At 40.8% G+C, this 22430-nt stretch overlaps 2 protein-coding genes across 6 annotated transcripts in view; one reads left to right on the top strand and one right to left on the bottom strand.

Moving 5' to 3' along the window:
* foxp2 (forkhead box P2) overlaps window positions 1-14700 on the bottom strand; it is a 110873-nt gene extending 96173 nt beyond the window's left edge. For 2 of the 3 annotated variants that reach the window (XM_058077301.1, XM_058077302.1), the window contains exons 1-3: window positions 14171-14699; window positions 3431-3505; window positions 1889-1956 (exon numbers count right to left, since the gene is read on the bottom strand). The gene's annotated coding sequence lies outside the window, so the exon portion shown is untranslated. Of the gene's footprint in view, window positions 1-1888; window positions 1957-3430; window positions 3506-14170 lie in introns of all 3 variants that reach the window. The other variant, XM_058077298.1, reaches the window with a different exon arrangement.
* Window positions 13737-20384, top strand: ppp1r3aa (protein phosphatase 1, regulatory subunit 3Aa). Of its 3 annotated transcripts, XM_058077307.1 has the most exons (6): window positions 13737-14038; window positions 15938-16056; window positions 16162-16997; window positions 17175-17227; window positions 17307-17380; window positions 18753-20384. In XM_058077307.1, the coding sequence occupies exons 3-6, from the start codon at window positions 16333-16335 to the stop codon at window positions 20241-20243; spliced, it is 2283 nt and encodes a 760-aa protein (XP_057933290.1). In that variant the 5' UTR covers window positions 13737-14038; window positions 15938-16056; window positions 16162-16332; the 3' UTR covers window positions 20244-20384. The 3 variants fall into 3 exon arrangements, with proteins under 3 accessions (XP_057933290.1, XP_057933291.1, XP_057933288.1); XM_058077308.1 differs by lacking the exon at window positions 15938-16056 and having other exon boundaries at window positions 16234-16997; XM_058077305.1 differs by lacking the exon at window positions 15938-16056.
* The last annotated feature ends 2046 nt before the right edge of the window (window positions 20385-22430 follow it).

The following is a 22430-nucleotide window of genomic DNA, read 5'->3' as shown; positions in this document are numbered from 1 at the left end:
TCTTTGAAGATATAACTGAGTCCTTGACAAACCAGGACCATGACTCAAATGTATTTCATGTAACTCCATCTAACTAAGGTGCATGTCTTCGCCGAGTGGACTTGGCGGGACCAACTGTATTGTCGTATTGTCAACATTCTTAATTACAGATGTACGATATTTTTAACCGATACCGGTATCTACTTTTTAAATGTGGATTTAACCATTTTCACAAAAATGGAAAAAAAGGACTAATCACATAGAATGACATTACGACCACATCACTGCTACTAGGAGAACCAGAGAATAAACAAGAAGGAGCCACCTGTTTTGTGGAGTACCTCATTTTAAGTCAGGGGTGTCCAAAGTGTGGCTCGGGCTGTTTATTTATTGGGCCACCACATTACTTAAGTAAATACACTACCGCTCAAAAGTTTGGAATCACTTGGAATTTTTTTTTGGCCCAGTCTGAGATATGGCTTTTTCTTGGCAGTCCTGCTATGAAGTCCAGCTTCAGTCCTGAAGTCGCCGCTTCACTGTTGATACTGAAACTGGTATTTGATGAGTACTATTTAGTGCAGCTGTGAGGCATCTTTGTCTTAAACTACACACTCTCAGATATTTGTCTTCTTGCATAGTTGTGCATCGTTTTTCTGTCCTTGTTAGACCCAGTTTGTGCTGCTCTTTGACGGGAGTAGTTAACAGCATGGTAAGAGATTTTAGTTTTAGGATTTTTAGACAGGTTTTCTAATAATCTATTAGCCTTATAAAATGGTTAACTCGGACTAGCAGCCATACCAGGAGATTGATTAAGAGGACTGACAGTTGTTGATAGTAGGCCTCTATGCAAAAATGTAGATCTTTCTTTGAAAATCATCTGATTCATTTTAATTGTGAAATGGAAAAAATTGTTTGTGAAATGCATGAAAATTTGTTTTTTTTTGGAAAACAAAGAAATTTGTATGTGATCCTAAACTTTTGAGCGGTAGTGTATATAGAGCGAAAAAAATTGCAGTATTTTTACCATAGAAAAGTCCAAATAAGTAATGTTAATGTAATGCTGTAATGTTACGAGACTAACGTTTAATATTTCAACTCATAATATTACAAGAAAAAATACTTTTTTTAAGTTGTAATATTATATGGAGGAGATATCAGAATAATTTTCTAGTGAGGATAAGCGGTATAGAAATTAATGGATAGATGTGTTGAGTTGTGGACTCTTATAGAGCAGCAACACCTAATAACCTGCACCGAAAGCTTTCTCGGTCTTCCAGAATCTGCACCTATTCCAGCAGTATTGCATTGGATTTAATTTATTTCACCTACGGCCCACCTATAGGCACGCCCACCCTGCAGTGATTGGTCCCACCCAATTGAGTTGAAATATTAAAGAAGAAAACAAAAACAATAAACAAAGTCATTTTTGTCATTACGCGAAAATGTAATTAGAAGAAAGCTGAAATGAAATAATAAAAAACATGTGGAATTTTATGACAATAAAGACAAAATATTAAGAGAAAAAACATGTAATTATATGCAGAAAAATGTCACAATTTCATGAGAATATTGATATAAAAAGTGGTAATATTATGGGAAACAAACAAAAAAGTATGTAGTAATTCTTTGAAAAAAAGTTACAAGATTATGATAATACAGTCAAAATATTATGGAAATAAAGTCATCAGAAATTTAAGAAAAAGGTTTAAATATTTAGATGTAAAAAAAACAGCAAAAATGTGTGGGAGGAAAAAGCAACATTCATATTACGTTTTTTTTTTCTTAACATATCTTATGCATTCTTATCCTGTCATTCTTCAGTATGTGGCCCTCGCTGGAAAACATTTGGACACCCCTATCCTAGATTGTATTGGACATGCCAATCTATAAAAACTTCATCATGACTTACCACTTTGGACTTCACACTTTGTATCTTTTCAGCTTGTTTCTATCGGCGCACTGTGAGCATATTCCAGCCTATAAAAAAAACACACACACTCACAAAAAGATATATATACATGTTTGGATTCAACTATGAGCAGTAAGGCAGGGAATCATTTAAGGCTACGCTACAAATCTCAATCAACAAAATAAATACAAAGACACCAAAGCGTGTTCACATTTTGTCCGCGTATCATAACTTGTGAGCGCGAGAGGAGATTGAAAAGCCTTGGGGTGTGAAACGGGCCAAAAGTGAGAGGTTGCCCGCTAGAGGGGCAATTCTATCAGATGAAGATTTGTAGTATTAATAATAACCCCCCTGCATCCACCCCTTGACCTTAGCTAGCCACTAAAACCACTCTGCACCAAAAAAAGATATATTTTACATGCAATGCAACATACTATGTTTACACTTGCACAATTCAATATGTCCAAAAAGAAGTAGGAAGAAGCACAGAAAGCGGTTATCCATAGTTTGCTCACTTCCTGTGTTGAACATGTTCAACATATAACACTAAACCAGGGGTCTCAAACACGCGGCCCGCGGGCCAAATGTGGCCCGCAGGACACTAGTTTGAGGCCCCCGCCTTGAAATATGAAAGTTTAATGTTAGTGCGGCCCGCGCATGTTTGATATGGATGCTGTATGGTATCATGTACTCAGAAAAAATTATTACGTTTGATTAATGTTCATGTTAAAGGTTAAATAACTCTTAATAGTTATCCTCCCTATCCGTGTGGAAGTGGTAATTTTTTGGCTATTTAAGTTTTAAGGAAATAACTTGAAGGCTACCGTTTAGGTCGCTAGCTCTCTAGTTTGCGAGTTAGCATGTGTCTCAAGACCCTGCAGTTGCGCAATATGTTGTAAATAAAAAGAGTATAAATGTGACTATAGTCGTGTTTTGTCATGTCTACAGGGCTCTAATAATGCTTTGTTCATTTTAATCTGAAAAAAATAATTTGTCTACCCACCAACTATATGTGGTTTCTTAAGATTTTATTATTTGCCGTTTTATTATTATTATTATGATATTTATTTATTTATTACTGATGGATTGATTTTCTTTATTCTTGATTTGTTTATTTATTTTTCATCTTATTTTGTGTAGAAAAATAAAAAGTAAGATATTTGAGAACAGTGGAATGTTTTATCAGAGCTTTTCTTGTAGAAAATTGGAACCAAAGCGAAGTTTTAAAAAAAATTTAGTTTTTAATAAATGTGTTTTTTGTTTTTTTTTTGGAAAACCTGATGTGGCCCGGTCTCACCCAGACCCGAGCTCCAGTGGCCCCCAAGTAAATTGAGTTTGAGACCCCTGCACTAAACCATTGAATAAACAGAATAATACTGTATATAATAAATAATAATTTACTAAAGAATAACACCAGAAAGTGCTATTTGTAAAAGAGTCTCATAGGAACACTTTGCATCAGTCTGAGCTCTTAGTGTCGTACGGCCATACAGATGTTGTCCTTTTCATTCTTCCCCAGCTTATTCTGTGCATGATACTTACCTTCAGGGTGCGAACTAGCTGTGTTGTCCGTCAAACGGGGGTGCAAGGAGTCCCACAACGGTAACAGCAAGCAATCTGTGACATTAAGCATATGATTAGTCTGCATGTCTTTATTTTCAGAGCGGGTGCAGGCATGTGCAGGCTCGATGTTGTCTTGCATAACTATTTTCTGTATGAAGGTAATAAAGTGTGGAACAACAAAGTGCACCTGGATTTTGCTGTGAAACAGGAGAATGTGTGTGTGTGTGTTGCAGTGTAGTGTACAGTCCCTCAGCACACACACACACACACACACACACACACACACATGCTCTCTGAAGTTAAAAGGTACAACGCCTCAAGGCACAAGAGCTCAACACCAAGTAAATCACGGCGTTCCTCTGACACACAATTGATTCCGCATCCACTTGCATTCAGGTGACGACACATGTGATCTATCCCCCCTCACAACGTATTCGTGTTTCTCATATTAGAAATAAGAGTGAGGAGGTGGCACAAAAATGGTGTTCTTCCTTAATCCCCGCCCCAGTGACCCCTACAGCGCTACCAGCAACTGCTGAATCTTGAGGAATGTGTTTTGTGAACTGTAATGGGGGGAGTGGGGGGGAACGGGGAGCTCAAAGAGGAACAACAAAAACACTTTACAGACAAATCTAGGCCCGTTTTATTCATTATTTATTGGACTTTTTTTATTGGATGTCACGAGACACCCACGAGGCGATATGAAGGAAACGAGACAACATTTTAATATGACTTGAAAAAATACGTATAGTCATAATTTCTATGTGTGTATGCTAGCGGCCCCGCCTCCACCCACTGAAACAAAGAGACTGTATGACTAACAAAAGGTCTCACTCTGTTCATACTGGTGATGAAACCATGGCAAGAGTGTGAAAATTTTCATTTTCATTTATCGTGGAATTTATTTATTATCGTCACGGGCCTAGTGCCCACAAGACGAGACAAGACTTGAAATCACACAGATCTTTGGTTAGTTATTACAGACAATCTTTCAGGCAGCCGTAGATCCGGATGTAGATACCACTACCAGTTAATAACGATATCACGTTTTCATTCATTCATTCATTTTCTACCGCTTTTTTTAATGGTCGCCAGCCAATCACAGAGCACATATAGACAAACAACCATTCACACTCACATTCATACCTATGGACAATTTAGCTAGAATGTTTTTGGAATTTGGGAGGAAAAGAAAACCAACGCATGCACGGGGAGAACATGCTAACCACTCGACCGCCGTGCCGCCTATCACGTTTTCTGCCGATACCAATATGCAAGACGTTAATCCCTCATTTATCGCAGTTAATCCTCACTTGAAGAATGGAATATTTTCATAGTTAGAGCAGAGAACCTTCTAAATCATGTTTTTAACATGATCAGAGCCCTCTAAACATAAACACAGACCCATTTACACTCATATTGGCCCAATATAACACAATAATTCTACAATATGTGATCTGATACAGTAAACCTCGGATATATCGGACTCGGATATATCGGAAATTCGCTCACAACGGACAGATAAAAAAGAACCGATTTTTCTGTAATGCATTTCCAATAAAAATTCATTGCATATATCGGATTTTTTATAACGGATTTCACCTATTTCGGACAAAATCTCCAGTCCCGTTCCAATGCATTTCCATTAAATTTCCCTCGCATATATCGGATGGCCGCATCGTGGCGCTCCGATTCGCCGAATCGTGACAGGCCGCTATACGATGTCATTTGCAGCGTTGCCTGCGCGTCCAGGTACATTGGAAACATAGTCAAGGAAGTGCCTTTTTATAACGGATAAAATCCGATTTACGCATATACTGGATATAAATCCGATATATGCGTAAAACGGACATTTTCCGGTATACACATACGTATAACGGATTTCGCTTATATCGGACAAAATCAGTGGGAACAATTGAATCCGATATATCCGAGGTTTACTGTATTAGTATTAGGAGGAGCTGCTGCCTGTATCTGCATCAGTTGATATCAGTAACAACCACTATTGTTAAACGTGTCTAAATAAACTCAACCATGACCATTTCCATAGACATTGTGAATTTAAATACTGTGTGTGTCAGTAAAAAAAATCGAATTAGGGATGCTACCAATGCTGCATAACCTCCAATCGTCAGGGTATCTCGGTATAAATCCATGGCATTGGGGTATTCATGCAAAGCCTGGTAATGCTATGTCCCGTAGGCTGCTATTGACATAAAGCACTCGCACACTAAGTCAAGATAAACTATTCAAGAGCGGCGCTGTAAATACCTCCACAGTGCAAGCAAAAAGGAGGGTCTGCTGATGAAAGAGGACATTATGCTAACAAGTACGATTACTGTACACAATATCTTTAAAAGTAAATACAAGTAAAACGGCTAGAAGAGGAGGAGGAGGAGGAGGGGTGCGGTGTTCTGGCGCAGCTCCTTATCAGCCAGCAATTGAAGCACACTCAAAGAAAGATGGAACTCATTCTATTCATGGTCAGACGTGTAATTACCCTCAGCTCACAGTCTAGACGCGGGCCGCTTTCACAGTATTTAAGACCCCTGTGTGCAACGTGCAAGCGGCGAGTCCGGCGTGCGTTAAATCTGCGGGCTGATAAATTAGTGAAGAATGCAATAAAATAGACACAATGAGCGGAACTTTATCCGCACTGCTGCTAAATGAGATTTCTTTGAAATGCAGATCAGTGGTGGTTAGATTAGTGAATTTTAGCTGCTGTCAACATCATAACAAAATACAAATGCGATTGTTCACCGCGGTCTTATCTCCTTGCTTCCATCTGCTGGCTGGTTATTTACTCCCCCCTCCCCGCCCCCGATTTAGTATGCAGATCTAAATAAGGAGGGCTTACTGCACAATGGCTTCTTAAGCTTCTACATCAAGGTATTTGAGGAACCGGTAGTCACATGAAAAGGCTGCCCATCAAAGGCCCATCTCTAATGAACTCTCGCCCGTATCAGAGGGGGCTTTAATGCCTGTGTCTGTGCAGAAGTACAAATCACCAGGAAGACGGCAAGGGGGAGGAGTAGTGGCGGCGGCAGCGGCGGCAGTGGTGGTCCGCGGTTATCAGATGAGATTAGCTCGGCGCAGGCGTTAAGTCAGGTTTTTTTTTTTTTCCCGCGTCCATTCATGTGGACTAAGTGTGGATGAGGAGACCACTCGTGGAAAAGTAGATGATGATGGACGAGGATAGACGGCCTACAGGTTGCTCACAAAGCATAAACAACCAACATGCTGGCGTGCAGGCATCAAACACAGTAATACCGTGTATGGAAAACAAGTAACTGCCAACAGTTAATGTACACAATGGCAATGCACCTTCCTGAAATGTATTTGTAATAATGTACAAGATGGGTCAGGATCGATTAATATAGTCGTTTGGGGATCCACACAATTTAGATTGAAATGCATTATAAACAACCAATGTCTGATTTTATTTTTTAGTATACTTGAGCAACATTTTATCCATCTAATCATTAAAAACAAGAAGCGATATATCTGCTATTTATCATGTATTACAAATACAGAATTCAATAAATAACTCCAAATTAAGTATGAATGTGAGTGTGAATGGTTGTTTGTCTATATGTGCCCTGTGAATGGCTGGCCACCAGTCCAGGGTGTACGTCGCGTCTCGCCCCAAGACAGCTGGAATAGGCTCCAGCAACACCCCCCCCCCCCCCGACCCTCGTGAGGATAAGCGGTAGAACATTAATGAATGAAAATTCTATAAATATTGTAATATTTCATATTTGCATGTCTGTCATCCAAATAGACAGGAAGAGCGCTCACTGTCAGTCATATTGTCAAAGTGGGTGGAGGCGGGGCCACTGGCATACACACTGAATGCAGAAGAGTGTAACATAGTAGAAATTAAAGCAGTGGATAGCAATGCATTATTTCTATATATTTCTTCAATGTACTTTTCTTAAAGTCGTAGTACCCCTGTACTAGACATTGGTTTCAGCACCTTGGCACATTTGGTCCATAGAGCAACGGCATGAACGGAGGGAGCCCCTTTTAAGATTAAGATTAAGATATGCCTTTATTCGTCCCTCAGTGGGGAAATTTGTATTGCACAGCAGCAAGAGTACAGTCAGTCATATTGTCAAAGTGGGTGGAGGCGGGGCCACTGGCATACACACTGAATGCAGAAGAGTGTAACATAGTGGAAATTAAAGCAGTAAATAGCAATGCATTATTTCTATATATTTCTTCATTGTACTTTTCTTAAAGTCATAGTACCCCTGTACTAGATGATAGACAAGCTGGTGTGCAATGTTTGAATAACACGGCAAAAGACTCAATGTTATTGTGAGGAAGTGAATGTATCATGCTGAGTGGAACCTTCGTGTGCTGGAACAACATGCCTTAAAAGTCCAGCAAAACCTGGGGCACGAGACTTCAGCACAGTGAACACCTCACAGACGACTTTTTACACACTTTTCAGTTCTTTTTTTGATCATTTGGACCACTGGCAAAGGGAAGTGTCCAACACGGTAGGAAAAAGGCAGGCCAAGTGCATATGAGATATACTACATTCATGGCTAGTCCTGTTATAATGTGTTAAAACGCAACACTTTCGTTTAGATGTTTGTTTGTATTCTGCTCACCTTAGCAAAGGGGTTCTCAGACGGTCTCAACGTGGGACACGCTTTTAATGAAGTCATTTTTCGGGGTGTCACGAGACAAGACAAATAAGGGTCAAATAAGGGTCTACGAAACGAGACAAAAGTACAATAAAAAATATATGACGATACATGCAAACTGTTTTCTACTACATTAGACTGTGTATGCTAGTGGCCCCGCCTCCACCCAGAGGCTCACTCCGTTCACGCCGTTGTTCTATGGAATAAATCCCAAAGAACATACACTAAGGAGGAAGATGACTTCAAATATCGCTCAAATTTACTTGAAAATAAGTCAAACATCTGTTGGATATTACATATTTAATATTACTATTACTCCCCGTGCATGCGTGGGTTTTCTCCGGGTACTCCGGTTTCCCCCCACATTCCAAAAACATGCTAGGTTAATTGGCGACTCCAAATTGTCCATAGGTATGAATGTGAGTGTGAATGGTTGTTTGTCTATATGTGCCCTGTGATTGGCTGGCCACCAGTCCAGGGTGTATCCCGCCTCTCGCCCGACCCTTGTGAGGAAAAGCGGTAGAAAATGAATGAATGAATATTACTATTAATATTACTATCTAATATTACTATTACTTTAATATTACTGTTTTAATGGAACTTTTGACTTGCTGTCTGCGCCTAACCCATAATGGATCCGCCCCCCACTTTTGGGTCCCAACCCACCAGTTGTGAACCACTGCCTTAGTGAGCTTTAGCACAAAGACAACATATAAGAAGCACCTCGGCATATGATGCAATGCGGCTCTACTGTTAACTGAATAAAGTGTCAATCAAAGCTAAGCCAGGCTTTTTTGTATTGCATCTCATTAGCCCGTGCAGGTAAGCTGAGAGGAAGGTTTGCAAACAGCTTCAGTCGTGTCAGACGCTGCTTTTTCCCTGCAATAACCTTTAATTTCATGGTGTATTTGTTGCATTCAGCACACGGGCCGGATTACAAGTGACAATCTCCAGACTTGTGACCATGTGGGGACGTCCCACCCTCCTCCTCCTCCTCCTCTCCTCGTCAACATCATCCCCGACACCATGCAGCTTTGTAGCGGTGCGCGTCTGATGCAGTTTACCAGTGAACAATTAGCCCCCGAGCAAAAGCGAGCCCAGCGCTGGCACATGTGGTTAAGAGGCGAGCGCTGCGGGAGAGCGCCAGATGATGAAGGGATGAAGATGGGAGGAGGTAGAGGAACATGAGGAGGAGGGAGTAGGTCGTGTGCGAGACGCGTGTGCCACTTTTCGGGATTCACTTCCACAGAGAAGATGCTAATCACGCGAGAGTGCTTATAATTATCCAAATTTTTTAAATCCCCCCCCTTCGTCGCTCGGCCTGCAGCAGCTCTCCGCTGTATGCCAACTGGGCTCGGTGCCAGGCACCCTTGTCGCGGTGTCGTGCTTAATGAAATGACAAAAAAACAGATTTGCATACGCGGGGAAAACAGGTGTTGTAACAGGTTTGACCCCAAGAAAAAAAACATAAAGAAGGTACGTTTTGTGCAACAACAAGCTGCCTGGAGGCTCTGGTGGGGGACTCGGCACGGCACCATCTGCCCTGTGTGACCATCTAAATAAAAAGTTCAAAACATTCTTAAACAGCTACCAGGCTGGAGTGCAGGCCTCAAACAAATCGTCATGAATAACACTGACAAAAAGTGTCGACATGAGATGGTGTTTCTAATAACGTGGAACCTCCGCTTTCTGGACCACGCCTCAAAATTTCAATAAAACTTCAGAAGACGCATTCAAAGACATGATAATATTCTATTCTAATATTCGGTAACACAAGCATCTAAAATGTATCAATATAGCCTTATTTATGTCTAATATTAATTACTTTCAGTTATTATAGCTACCATATTGGGTAATCCAAGTGTAAACGAAACTATAGGGGTGCTATTTTGTGTTTAGGAGGGCTCTAATCAGTTCGCGATGTAGGATTTCTTCTTCATAAATGGAATATTTTCATAGTTGGAGCACAGAAAATATGTTCACGACCTTTCAAATCAGGTTTTTGACATTATTGGAGCCATCTAGACATGAAATAACACAACTGTAGTCACATTTACAGCCGTATTAATTAATATAGTAGATATAGTAAGACAAAATAAGACATAATATAGACTCACGTATGTAATCATTGGGAGAGTTCTGTGTTGTTACTGCTTTACTGAACAGTGCTCATCGATGTAACATTACTGACACCTAGTGACCAGTGTAGGACACGGTGTCTTTCAACGCATTTTCTGAATGCCTGATATTTGTTTTTGTTAATTTGGCAATTTTTTGTGCATGAAAATACATGATTTATGCAAAAAATGTGAAAAAATATGCTTCTTTTATACTAATAATAGGCCATAATCAATAGGCGGGGTATGGCTGTAATGTTAAAAAAAATGATTTATGAGGTTCTAACCGGTTTTGTATGCTCAAGCTATAAAAACTTATAAATAAGGAATCCTATTTCATGGAAATTCACTTATCATGGTCAGGCCTGGAACCAATTAACCTTGATATTTGAGGGATTACTGTAGTGTTATTAAAGACCATAAATTTCCTTTTTGTGGAATACCAAACACAGCGGAAAAATATCCACTTTGCATGTTGAAAATATTTCAAACATGGTGGCCTCGTGGCAAAAACCTGCCATGTTTTAATGAAAGCGTCACGTTTCCTGAGTTTGGGTTTTTTTTACTGTATTTTGGTTCCCTTCGTGAGCCAAATATTCAAAACACCTCGCTGCACACTTACACTGAGGGCAAAGCCGCTGTGGTGGAAACAGAGCCGTTGTTTAGAGTAGGATTAAGGCTCACCAACCAAAAGACAGAAGACAAAATCCCTCCACTCACACTTTGCGAGAATGTCAAACGTCCCCTATGCAGACACACTATTGACAAGCCTGACTTCAAAACATCCCTTTGTCCTTTCATGAAAGACGCCGTGCGCACACCAACAAATAGCCCGATCATCATCAACCCCCTTCCAGCGTCCATTCTGTTTTTATTTAGAGACAGAAGGAACAAACCTGAGACAGTCGTGACCCGGCGTGAGCATTCTAGCTCGGTCTAGAGCGACGCCGGCAGAAGGCGGCACCATATGCCCTCAGCCCCGAGCTGGATGCTCTTTCTGCGGCCTAATGTGCCTGTCAAAAAGTGTTACTGTCACAAACCAGCACCCCCCCCCCCCCCCTCCATACTATTCCATGTTTTTCTGCATCTCCTCTCCTTAAAGACACTTTTACTTCAAGTTTAAAAAAAATAACAGGAAATGCTGGTGTTCCTTTACAATTCATGCAAATAACAGTAAACGGAAAAAAGTGGGAAAAAAGAAGCTTGTGAGGGTGAGGAATGAGAGATGGCTGACAACAAGTGACAGGCTGAGCTCTGGTGACCTTGCCTTTTACCACATGTGACCTTTCTTCAACCTTGCAGGAAAAAAATAAAACAAAACCGCCAAAAGAAGCTATGCTTTGGACTGTAAACAAACATGGCCAGCATGGAACTGAATAATCATGCTTAGCTAGTGCAGCTAAAGAGAGTTTTTCTGCACAATTTCACTTATCTATTTGTGCCTTTGTCTTCTGTTTTTGATGTTTTTTCATGAAAAAAAAAAATTAAAAAATCAAGACACACATTGCAAATAAAGGCATGTCGTTCCAGGACTGGCATCAAAAACGGAATTCAAACAATTTGAGGGGGCGTCACGAGACCTTGCAAGATTAAAACGTGAGATGATTTCTAGTTCATAAAAAAAAAACTGTCTCGTCATCTCATTTTGCCGGCCTCAATATATTGCCATGTGCATGTGTGTCTCTTTTCCTAATATGTCGCCTCCAAACAGGCAGGAAGAGAGTTCACTCTGTGCATGTAATTTGTTCCATAGAACAATGGCATGATCAGAGTGAGCCCTTTTGTCAGCCTCTTTGTCTCTGTGGGTGGAGGTGGGGCCACGAGAGTGCAAGAGAGTGGATGGAGCATATTAGAAATGAAATTTGTAGATTGTAATACAAAATTGTGATATATTTAGTAATCTGGAAATCGTGTCTTGTCTCGTAGACCCATTCGTGTATCATCTTGTGATACTCTTACGATTGAGAAAGTTCGAAAAAGCGTGTTGTTTTAACAATACTATCAAATACGGTGTCAAAACTATTGGAAACGCGCACTACTGACACCTACAGATCTTAAGCGGAACAGCAGCAACCTCGACTTAGAGTGTGACTGTGTTTAGATGTTTAGCATATGCTTGGTTTACGGTCGTCTTATGAGTGTCAAGTCAATATTATGCAATCATACACCAAAAATATGCCTTAAGTTCAGCGTCAAAAGGTGAATTATCGCAAATTATGTTTGTTTACATCAAAATACACACAGGTAGTCAGCCATTTTGCTTTATCGGTGCAATTCTTTTCCAGTTTCGGCTACTTTTCAAAGTTTTGCAAGCAAAAAGTGCCCCAATTCCTGACTTCCATCGACTCCTGTGACAATCCTCGCACCCCAACCAAAAGGCAGCACTGATTTCCAATCCAGTTGGTCTTAAGTGACACGAAGCAGAACAAAAAAAAAAAGTCTGAGCCGTCCCAAGACCCACACAAAACATGATTACGGCAACGGGGGATAATTACAGCTCAAAAAAAGGCGGCCTCTTAAGCGCGTAATACACTCTTTTATCTTAAGAAGTCAATCTTTGCCAGCCTGACAGCTCGCGGCATATGATCCCGGTAAACAAATACTTTTGCACGGGACAAAAGTGCCATTAAAGGCCAAAACTGTCAACACAAATTCAAGTCTTAGTCAGGAGGGGGTGGGGCTTGGTCACTTGGGGTTGCCTTAACTTGCATGGGGGTTGTCATGGAAACATTGCTATGAAGCCGACTAAAGACGCATTTTTTTTGGGTGCGTTGACATAATTGAAAACTCACAAATTTGTTGTGGAAATGTGGGTATTTTTGAAGGTTCCGGGCAGATTTTACCCCGGATAACTCACATGGCTTTGTACATTTCACGTTTTGTACATTCTAAAATGAAAGATGATTAAAAAAGCACGCAGCAGGCAGTAATAATTTTGATAAATGATTGAAACTTATGACAGGTTACACACATTTATCCAGTGGAGGGCATTCATTTTCCTATTACCATAATGTTGAGCACCACCGCTCCATGATGAATGCCGCAATCAAAAAAATGGATGCCAGAGTGGGGTGAGTGGCTTTATTAATAAGTGCGGTCAGTGGCGGCGACGGAATGGGAGGCGAATAGCAGGTCCTGCTTTTGCACAAAATGAAGTGACCTTCCTTGTAGCATAACGTAAACACGCGGGACATTTCGAATAAATGATTACAGGGAGCTCTCCCGACAAAAAAGGGGCCCCGATTGTGCACAGTGACTGACATATTTCACAAGCAGAGGGGGAGGGGGGCGTTTATTGCACCCTTTTGAAGAGCTAGGGACCTGCTGAGTGAGGCGGGACGGCATGGGAGCACACCTGCATTGCTGGGGAGGGAACACCTGTGCACCCTGCGGCTCCCACCTGGAGGATGATATTGATTTGTGTCTGTTGATAGGATTTCTGATTCAGGCGTAGAAAGGGTTAGGGATAAAAAAAAATTGCACATTCAGAATAATTGTTCCTCAAAATGCATGGATTATTTTAATAGTGAAAAATATTACATAAAAATATCCTACATTTGTGAGCATGCTTTGTTTCTTTTTTGTACATTTTTCTATCACAACAAAGGCCAAAAGGAAAGAAAACACAAAGAAGTTCAGGCTTTGTAATGAGCATTGTTGACGTCACTAAGCGCACGCGTCCTTACGGGATGCCATGGATCATTAATTAAACCGTGAAAACACACAAACCCGTCGTCGGTATCGGGGTGGGGGGGAAGTGAAAGAAGTGAAAGTTCATCCTCCAGACACACGCCGATCCCCCGGACAGCACATCCGTGAGTGTCGTCACTTTATACGTCTTTTATTTGCTCTTTCACACAATAACAAGCATTGTTGTGAGTAAAGTGGATCAACTTCCTAATTGAAAGTGCGGTTTGCAAGAAGTTACACGAAGGAGGAAAACTTACCAAAAAAAAAAAAAAACTCCCACGCAGCCAGGTTTATTTCCCTTGCGGTGAAGCCGAGAAAAAAAACACAGGTGACGAAGAATCTTCACGCTTGACCATAACGAAAAACAACAAGTAGAGTAAATAAAGTTTTTTTTTTTTAAAAAAAGTCGAATATTCCTCCGCTGTGGTCTGGTATCTCCGCTGTTATTAGGCTTACTAGTGCAACCCAGCGAGTACACTCAAGTCCTGTTTGAATGACGCGCAATGCGAAAAGAGGCGGCTTGTGTGTGTGTGTTTTTGCCTCGTTTCCATTCAAACACACACATCAAGATATATGCACGCAATTTGGGACTCGAACCTATCGCCCCCCCTCCCTGTCTCCCCTCCTCGGGGAAGGCACTTGCTTACGCGCGGAAGGTGTGTGTTGTTATTTTTGGGCGTACTGCGACCTCGTGTGACGTCACGGGCCACCTGCGATGTCAACAAACGTCCATTAAAACTTTTTGTTTCGGTCCTGTTTTATATGAAACTATTATTTCCCCATATAAATATACAAAATATCGAAATATCACGGATCAACAATATACTCAATATGTATTTATTCACAAAGCATCTTCATTATGAACTAAAATGTCATTATTATTTGTATTTTAATATGTCTTGGTGGTGTAAATAAAAGCTTGATTTACTGTATATTAACCCACAATATTAAAACTTCATTACAATTGCAATATATACAAAAATGTAATTGATGAAAATGACTTAACATTGCAGCAAAATTAGTGAGGATAAAATGCATTTCTGCATCGTCCTCTTATATTATTATTATCTATTATTCTCTATCACTATTTTTCACATTTGTTTTCATGCGAACATCTGAATTAACGCGTATTATTCAGAAATGTTGTATGTATAACGTGTGTGTATAACGACTATAATCAAGGTGAAAATTGTTGCTACAAAATGTGGAAAAAACTATTTGCCTCGATTTTTTGATCAGTACGTTCAAAGTGGTGTTTTTTTACCTCTTAAAATATAATAATTTACACTATTAACATATCTAAGCTGTGTGTAGAGTTGCACACTATACTGAAAATGTTGTGCTTTGAAAAATCCAAATTAACAAGTGGGAAAATGCACCGGTACAGGAAAAAAAAACAACAAAAAACACTAGAATCGAAATGTTGTGGTTTGCTGCCACCAGTTGTTGAAAAATGGAATTACAGTCTGCTTTGGTAAATAAAAACATACGTTTTATTGTCATGAAACACCACCATCTACTGGCCTTACCCTGTCATTACAAGGTCAGTCATGTATTTAATATTTAAAATAAAGTATTTGACATGATGATGACTATTATTATTATTATTATTATTATTATTATTATTATTATTATTATTATTATTATTATTATTATTATTATTATTATTATTGCAGCAATTTTACTCTTAATAGTAATCATGATTGAGTTTTACATTGGCCCACACAAAAGAATGGGAATGCTTGTTAATAATTGACCTGACCATTAAATCCATTAGAGGAATATTTGGCCTTAGAACAAAGGAGAAATTGTGTAACTCTCATTGAAGTCTACAAGGTTTACTGTAACTTTGAGAGGTGAGGGTGTGTGTGTGGGGGGGGGGGTGTAAGTGCATATGGAGGATTAGTTGAATTAACCATCACATGGTTGGACTCACACGCACACATTGAGGTCTTAATCCGCTACAAAGGACAGCGTAATCTCTTGATTTTTGGTTCCCAATGATGTGAGGACTTGCACTACAGAACAATGCATCATGGGGAATGTAGGATCTTTGAGGGCTTAAGGACTTTGTTGGCATGACTCCATCCGTCCTGCAGACGTGTGCTTGGTCACGTCCAGATGTGACGTCCAAAGCCATTACGTAAGCCGTGTTTGGATTTATTTATTTTGTAGCTAGAAAACAGATAGCGACAGGATAAACCAGAGGGATAACCATGCACCCCCCCCCCCTGTGTACTATTAATAGGCCCGAGGAGCTGTAACCCAACTCCATCTGTCCAGTCACGTCCCCGTTGCCGACTCACCCGCCTTTCTCCAGTGTCCCTGCGGCCCAGGCTTGGGGGGCCACTCCGCTCCGTGCCACCCTGCAAGCCAGGACGGCCCGCCGTCTGCCTCTCACCCAGACCTCATCACCATCATGGAGGCTCTGTGTATGAAACACCTGGATGAGGATCAGAAGAAAGGAGGGTTCAGAATGGCGGCCTGGGGCTCCACTGCTGAGGAGGATGAAGAAACCTCCGTGCCTGCAAACCGGAGGAAGGTGTCATTCGCGGATGCTTTCGGCCTGGATTTGGTGTCCATTAAGGAGTTTGTGGACGCCACGGAGGTCAGCGAGGAAATAGAAGCCGGCCCTTCTGAGGAGTTTTACCTTTCTTGTCTCTTCACCGCACCTTCATCTTCAGAGGAGCTGGAGCGGAGCCTGGAAGCGCAGATGGTGGACTTGGAGAGCATCGAGCTCCTTCCGGGTACCACAACCCTGCGAGGCACGGTGCGGGTGCTCAACCTCTGCTACAGCAAGTCTGTGTACGCGAGGATCACCCTGGACCGCTGGAGGAGCTACTTTGACATCATGGCCGACTACGTACCTGGGTCCAGTGATACCAGAACGGATGGCTTTACCTTCCAGTACACGGTGGTTCCTCCCTTGGAGAAAGAAGGCACCAGGGTGGAGTTTTGTCTGCGTTATGAGACATCACTGGGCACTTTTTGGGCCAATAACAAGGAGATGAACTATGTCATGTTCTGCCACCAGAAGAGTCCTGTTAGGAAACAAGTGCAGAGGAGCTGTCTCAAAGCTAGCAGGTCAGATAAACACATTCTAATGTTAGTACTAGATAAGTAAGTACTTATGTAACGGAATCATTTTGCCCATATATGGTGTTCTAGTCCACTGTGGACAGAAATGTGCACTTCCTGTCGTTGGTGCATATTTTATATTTTTAAAAAAAAACAGCATACTGACACATGAAAATGTTACAGGAGAGGAAGCGCTCAGGAAAAACAGAGCAACAACACGGCCATGCTTACCACAGGTGCGTATTTGCTGTGTTGATATTGTAGTGCTGATCCAAGACCAGCTGAAATTTGACCTTTGACTGTCTCGCTCTGTAGAAGCGGAGGCCCCACGGGAAGAAGAGAGTGCAGAGAGTCCGTCCTTATTCCACCCTGCAGAGTACAAACCTCGGGTAGGGTTCATTTTTACTGTGTACTGCATGCAAATGTACACATGTACAGGGATTTCAGAATCTTTAATACTAAGCTAGTCTATCATAAATGTTGAGAAATTATTTTCTCTGGGGGAAAATGGGGTCATTTAAGGGTACCTTTATTATTGTTTGCTGTGCATCATATTTTGCTGAGTCATCAGTCCAGACCAACACTCTTATAGACAATAATCTGGACATTCAGGCAATGATAAAAGATCAGAGGAAGCCCAAAAACCCTTCAAACCAAAACCATTGGAGTCAATATAATAAACAAAATAAACAGGATATACATATGATCCATGAGTGTGCCAATGTTCTCCACCGAGGGCTACATACTTTGTATAACCATAGAAAATCCTGAATCTCAGCTTTGGAATATCCTTGTAGGTGAAAAAGTGTACTCCAGTCTTTGGCTCTTTTTTTTCCTCCATTTTTGCAGTTTTTCTTTAAAATGTTCCAAATATTTCAACTTCTTAAATAACTATTTTCTTCGTTATAATATAATATTTGGACTTTATTTACATAAGATAACTTTTCCCCAACCTCATTTTGTTTAGTTTGTTTTAATATTATGACTGAAAAATTACTTTTTTTTATTAGTTTTCCTCATAAAATTACAAACGTATTATTTTTAAATACAACTTTTTCTGCGATTCCAACTATTTTAACTTTTTTTTTAGTAAATTTTCATCCGGTAATATTCTGATTTATTCCTATTTACCCAACAAAATGTGCCAAAAAATCTTCTCTTTCTCATAATTACGACTTTAAATGTTTTTTTTCGTAAACTTTTTGCTTACATTATGATGATCATTATCATAACATATCACTATATTGACAGTTACTATGGTACCCATTATGTCATGTATGGTCATATCACCTTGTACTTTGGTACGGGACAAAAAATTTAAAATATATATTTAAAAAAAATAATGAACTATATTAGGAAAGCAGGAAGTGAACAAATGTAACAGTTACTGATTGTAAAAGTACCAGATGGAGGGGTAGGATTTAATAAGCTTTGCTTCTTCCTACTCCTTTTGGACATGTGAAACTGTGAACTGATTATGGGATGCATTCAATTGTAATCTGATGCATGTTCAAATTAAATTAAATTATTATTATTATGTTTTCTCTTGAGAATACAACTTTTTTTCCTTATTATTTTGACTGAAAAAAATAAACAGCAACGAGCCGCACTTTGGACACCCCTGATATAAAGAAGTGTTATTGTGCCAAAAATAGCCACGTTTGACTTGAAGAATCCAAAAACGATGCCCCCGTTGAACTCATGCTATGCCTCCGGCATAAATACTTGACTCAACCTCTGACCCTGTGACCTCTTGGACAGGTGGAGAGCATGAAAAACCGACAGAGAGCCGCACGCCTGGCGCACGTCAAAGACATATTCTCCCACAGGTGGGGGCTACATGACGCCGGGGCCCACGTGGGCACGAGGAAACAATCGAACAAGCGACCCCATGTGCTGACCTACCACCAAATTCCTCTGATTAGCCTGGACTGGGACAATGATAATAATCTAATGGATGATATCTGGACAGGAAGAGCCAAAGTGACCTTGTCGAAAGAGCAAAGTGTAAAAGCCGCAGCGTCTGTTAATGATATTTTGGGGTCCTTTCTTAATGGGAAAGGTCACGCCGCTGATAACGACACCTCTGTGTGTGATGTATGGCGGGCTTTTATTAACGAGCCTGCTTCCGAGGACGAGTCGAGTGTCCCCGAGTCGGAATGGCTGCAAACCGCCGTGCGGGTTTCTTCTCTGCCTGAAGAAAAAGATGTCCGGAATGCCACCCTAGACGCCTCAGCTGCGGGTCAGGCGCTGTCACATGCTTCCCAAACATCGCCAGATCACGTTTCCCCAAGGGGTGAGGACACAGTCGCGGCAGAGTCGCATGCGACTCTCGTGTCCCGGGGATCTGTTGACACTTCAGAAGAACATCGAAACAAAGGAGATGAATGCCTGAAGGAGTTGACGCCCATGACAGCAGAGCCACAGAATGCCGACGGCCATGACAGGATCTCACAGGGAGAAAGACGGATTCTGGGAGGGGAAGACACAGGTGGCGGGATGGGTCACCAAAGAACGGAGATGGAAGTCAGAGAAGATGAGAAGAAAAATGAGGAAATCGGCACACTGGATGACCATGTCATCATCTCAAATGGTCAGATCTTTGAAGCCAATCCAGAGGATCGTGTCCTCCATCGCACTTTAAGACATTTCCCGCCAGATAGGCACAACCTGAATGGGAAAATGAGGTCTCAGGAGTGCGAAAGAAGCCTAAAGTTAACCGAGTTTTGCAACCAATTGGATCCATTAAATGAACGAGTGACCTTCACGTTGGAGGACCCTCTGGGAATAAACCAAAGTGACCACAGACAAGAGCCTAATTTGACGGAGAATACCAACGCTCTTGAAGTAATGGAGTCCAGATTGGATAGAGTTGGAGATGGCGCACTTGAACGACCAACGGACTCCACATCAGGTGTTCTCCATGAAACAGGAAGTACCGCCGCAGAAGAAAGTGGGCAGTCGATTGCTCCTGCCGATCCCGTTTCGTCTGCTCCAGATGTCAACCGTCCCTGCCGGAAGTCCAACGGTTTTATGTGGTGGACCATGTTGTACATCCTAAGTCACTTCACCCGATTCCTCACCTGCAGCCTGCCAGTCGCCGGATTTGTTGTTATTGTTTCCTTGTACGATTTCCTCGCATTCTCTATGCTATACGTGTTTTCATGCTTTCATGTTCTTACTTGTTTGCTCGCGTGGTGGTTTTATAAGTGGAAGTGGTCTCAGGGGGGGACAGACGGGGTTGTCGGCTAGGGTGAAATGGTTACTACATCATCAGGGTGTCTTCATAGGGACTAGGTGCAATGACACATTTTTATATCTGTATTTTTGTCTTAGTAGTGCACTGTTTGGTTGGCTTTTCTTGAATAAAATAAACGATCGGTCACCATCCTTTATGGGCTTCAAGACGCCTGTGATTTGGCTCGCATTTAAAGGGGAACTACACGTATTTCTTTCCCTTTCCTGTGCATTGTAGTGTGAGAAAACTAGTTAATATGAGCTAGCTAACAATGGACGTTATGGGAAATGCATATTTTGATGCTAAAGCCCTCACAAAAAACATTTAAAAAACAGCAATAGTGTTCCATTTACATAATGGATATTGTTATTGTTGCGGCAAACATAAAAAATTATATCTGGCGGACTAACACGACGCCTCGCTAGGTAGAAGAGTGGATACCTAGCTCTCAATTTCGCTACAAAGACTCAACAAGTGATCACGGTGGAAATTTTTTTAATGATAAAATGACATGAAAGTGGGCGGCACGGCAGTCTAGTGGTTAGCGCGCAGACCTCACAGCTAGGAGACCAGGGTTCGATTCCACCCTCGATTCCACCTTGCATGTTCTCCCCGTGCATGTGTGGGTTTTCTCCGGGTACTCCGGTTTCCTCCCACATTCCAAAAACATGCTAGGTTAATTGGCGACTCCAAATTGTAGGTATGAATGTGAGTGTGAATGGTTGTTTGTCTATATGTGCCCTGTGATTGGCTGGCTGGCCACCAGTCCAGGGTGTACCCCGCCTCTCGCCCAAAGACAGCTGGGATAGGCTCCAGCACCCCCGCGACCCTTGTGAGGAAAAAGCGGTAGAAAACGAATGAATGAATGACATAAAAGTCGGGTTTCATATACAGGCAAAATGTGTAAACAAAGATGCAGGAATCGTGGTAAGATCGTTTTGTTAGCAGCCCAAGGTGACACGGCAGACGCGGGATTTGCCGCTGCACGCTAATCGGTTTTTGTGATCAGCTTTGAAAGGCGTTTATCGCAATCAATGATCGTCGATCAATGGCTGGTATTGAGCGGTGGCCAATCGATCGGAGCATCCCATAGGAAATCATGTAACCATCCAGACACCCAAAACAAAAATGAACAAAAATTCTAGAGAATTATGGTTTTATATGCAGAAAATATCACTTTTACCTATATTACTCTTTATTAATATAATGTATTTAAATTACATTTAAAACATTTGAAAAATTACAAATATAATACAATTGATTAAAATGTAAACAATTGATTAAAATGTAACTTAATTTTTATTGTAATAAATTAAGTGAATAAATAAAATAAATAAAATGTAATTATAATAAAATTATTTAATTATGTTATCATTCATATTAAATATAAGTCGAATCAGTCAAAACAAGCATCATGTAGAGGGAAAGAGTCGCACTGAACTGTAACTCATATTTACCTTAATTTATGATGGCGCCATTATCAGAGGGAGATGTCATGGCGCCACTCCAGACAATATCATGGGCCGATGTTGATACTAAGGACACAAACCAATGATACGGAAGCTGAAATAAATCCATTTTTTTTAAAGTATACGGACCCTACACCAAAATGAATTAAAATAGAAAGTCATACATGTGTATGTAGTTCGACAGTGGCCAACACAGCAGCTACTATCTCCTCCATGCTCCATTAGTGTTCTAATTAAACAACACTGCTGTCTAAAATAAGACATTTCTCAGTCATGTATCATTTCTCAGGTATCATGTATTTATAGTTTCACATTACTTACCGACACATTGTATCCCAAGTGTATTTGGAAAGTATTCGGTAACAAGTATCATTCTGTTTGTCAATTTGTCAACTGCGTCACAACAAGTGCATGCAATGAATAATTGTAGCCACTAGATGTCGCCAAAACACCAACCACCACCCCCATTTAACCTGACCAATTACAGACAAATGTGAATCGTCAACTTTCATTTGAGAGTCGATTTTAGAGCTCAGTCTTTCTTGTGAATCGATCTTTTTTCATTAATACCACAAGATTAAATATATAAAATGGTGTAATATTGTATGATAAAGTGTCAAAAACTGAATCGTACAAAAACCAGGACTTGGTTTGATTAAATGTTTCAAATAAGAAGCGGTAATTACATTCTTAGCGCTTGATATCATGACAATTGTCACACGGTGATGACAT

The sequence above is a fragment of the Doryrhamphus excisus genome, chromosome 7, assembly GCF_030265055.1.
Source record: "Doryrhamphus excisus isolate RoL2022-K1 chromosome 7, RoL_Dexc_1.0, whole genome shotgun sequence".
NCBI classification, from domain to species: domain Eukaryota; kingdom Metazoa; phylum Chordata; class Actinopteri; order Syngnathiformes; family Syngnathidae; genus Doryrhamphus; species Doryrhamphus excisus.
The sequence above is the reverse complement of the archived record's forward strand: the minus strand, read 5'-3'. Positions and strand labels throughout refer to the sequence as shown.

Bases quoted from the DNA above. Each gene is read 5' to 3' on its own strand.
- ppp1r3aa (XM_058077308.1), top strand. From the start codon at position 16,333: ATGGAGGCTCTGTGTATGAAACACCTGGATGAGGATCAGAAGAAAGGA. The intron at 16,998-17,174 runs GTCAGATAAACA...AAAATGTTACAG, and splicing joins AGCTGTCTCAAAGCTAGCAG to GAGAGGAAGCGCTCAGGAAA. The intron at 17,228-17,306 runs GTGCGTATTTGC...CTCGCTCTGTAG, and splicing joins CACGGCCATGCTTACCACAG to AAGCGGAGGCCCCACGGGAA.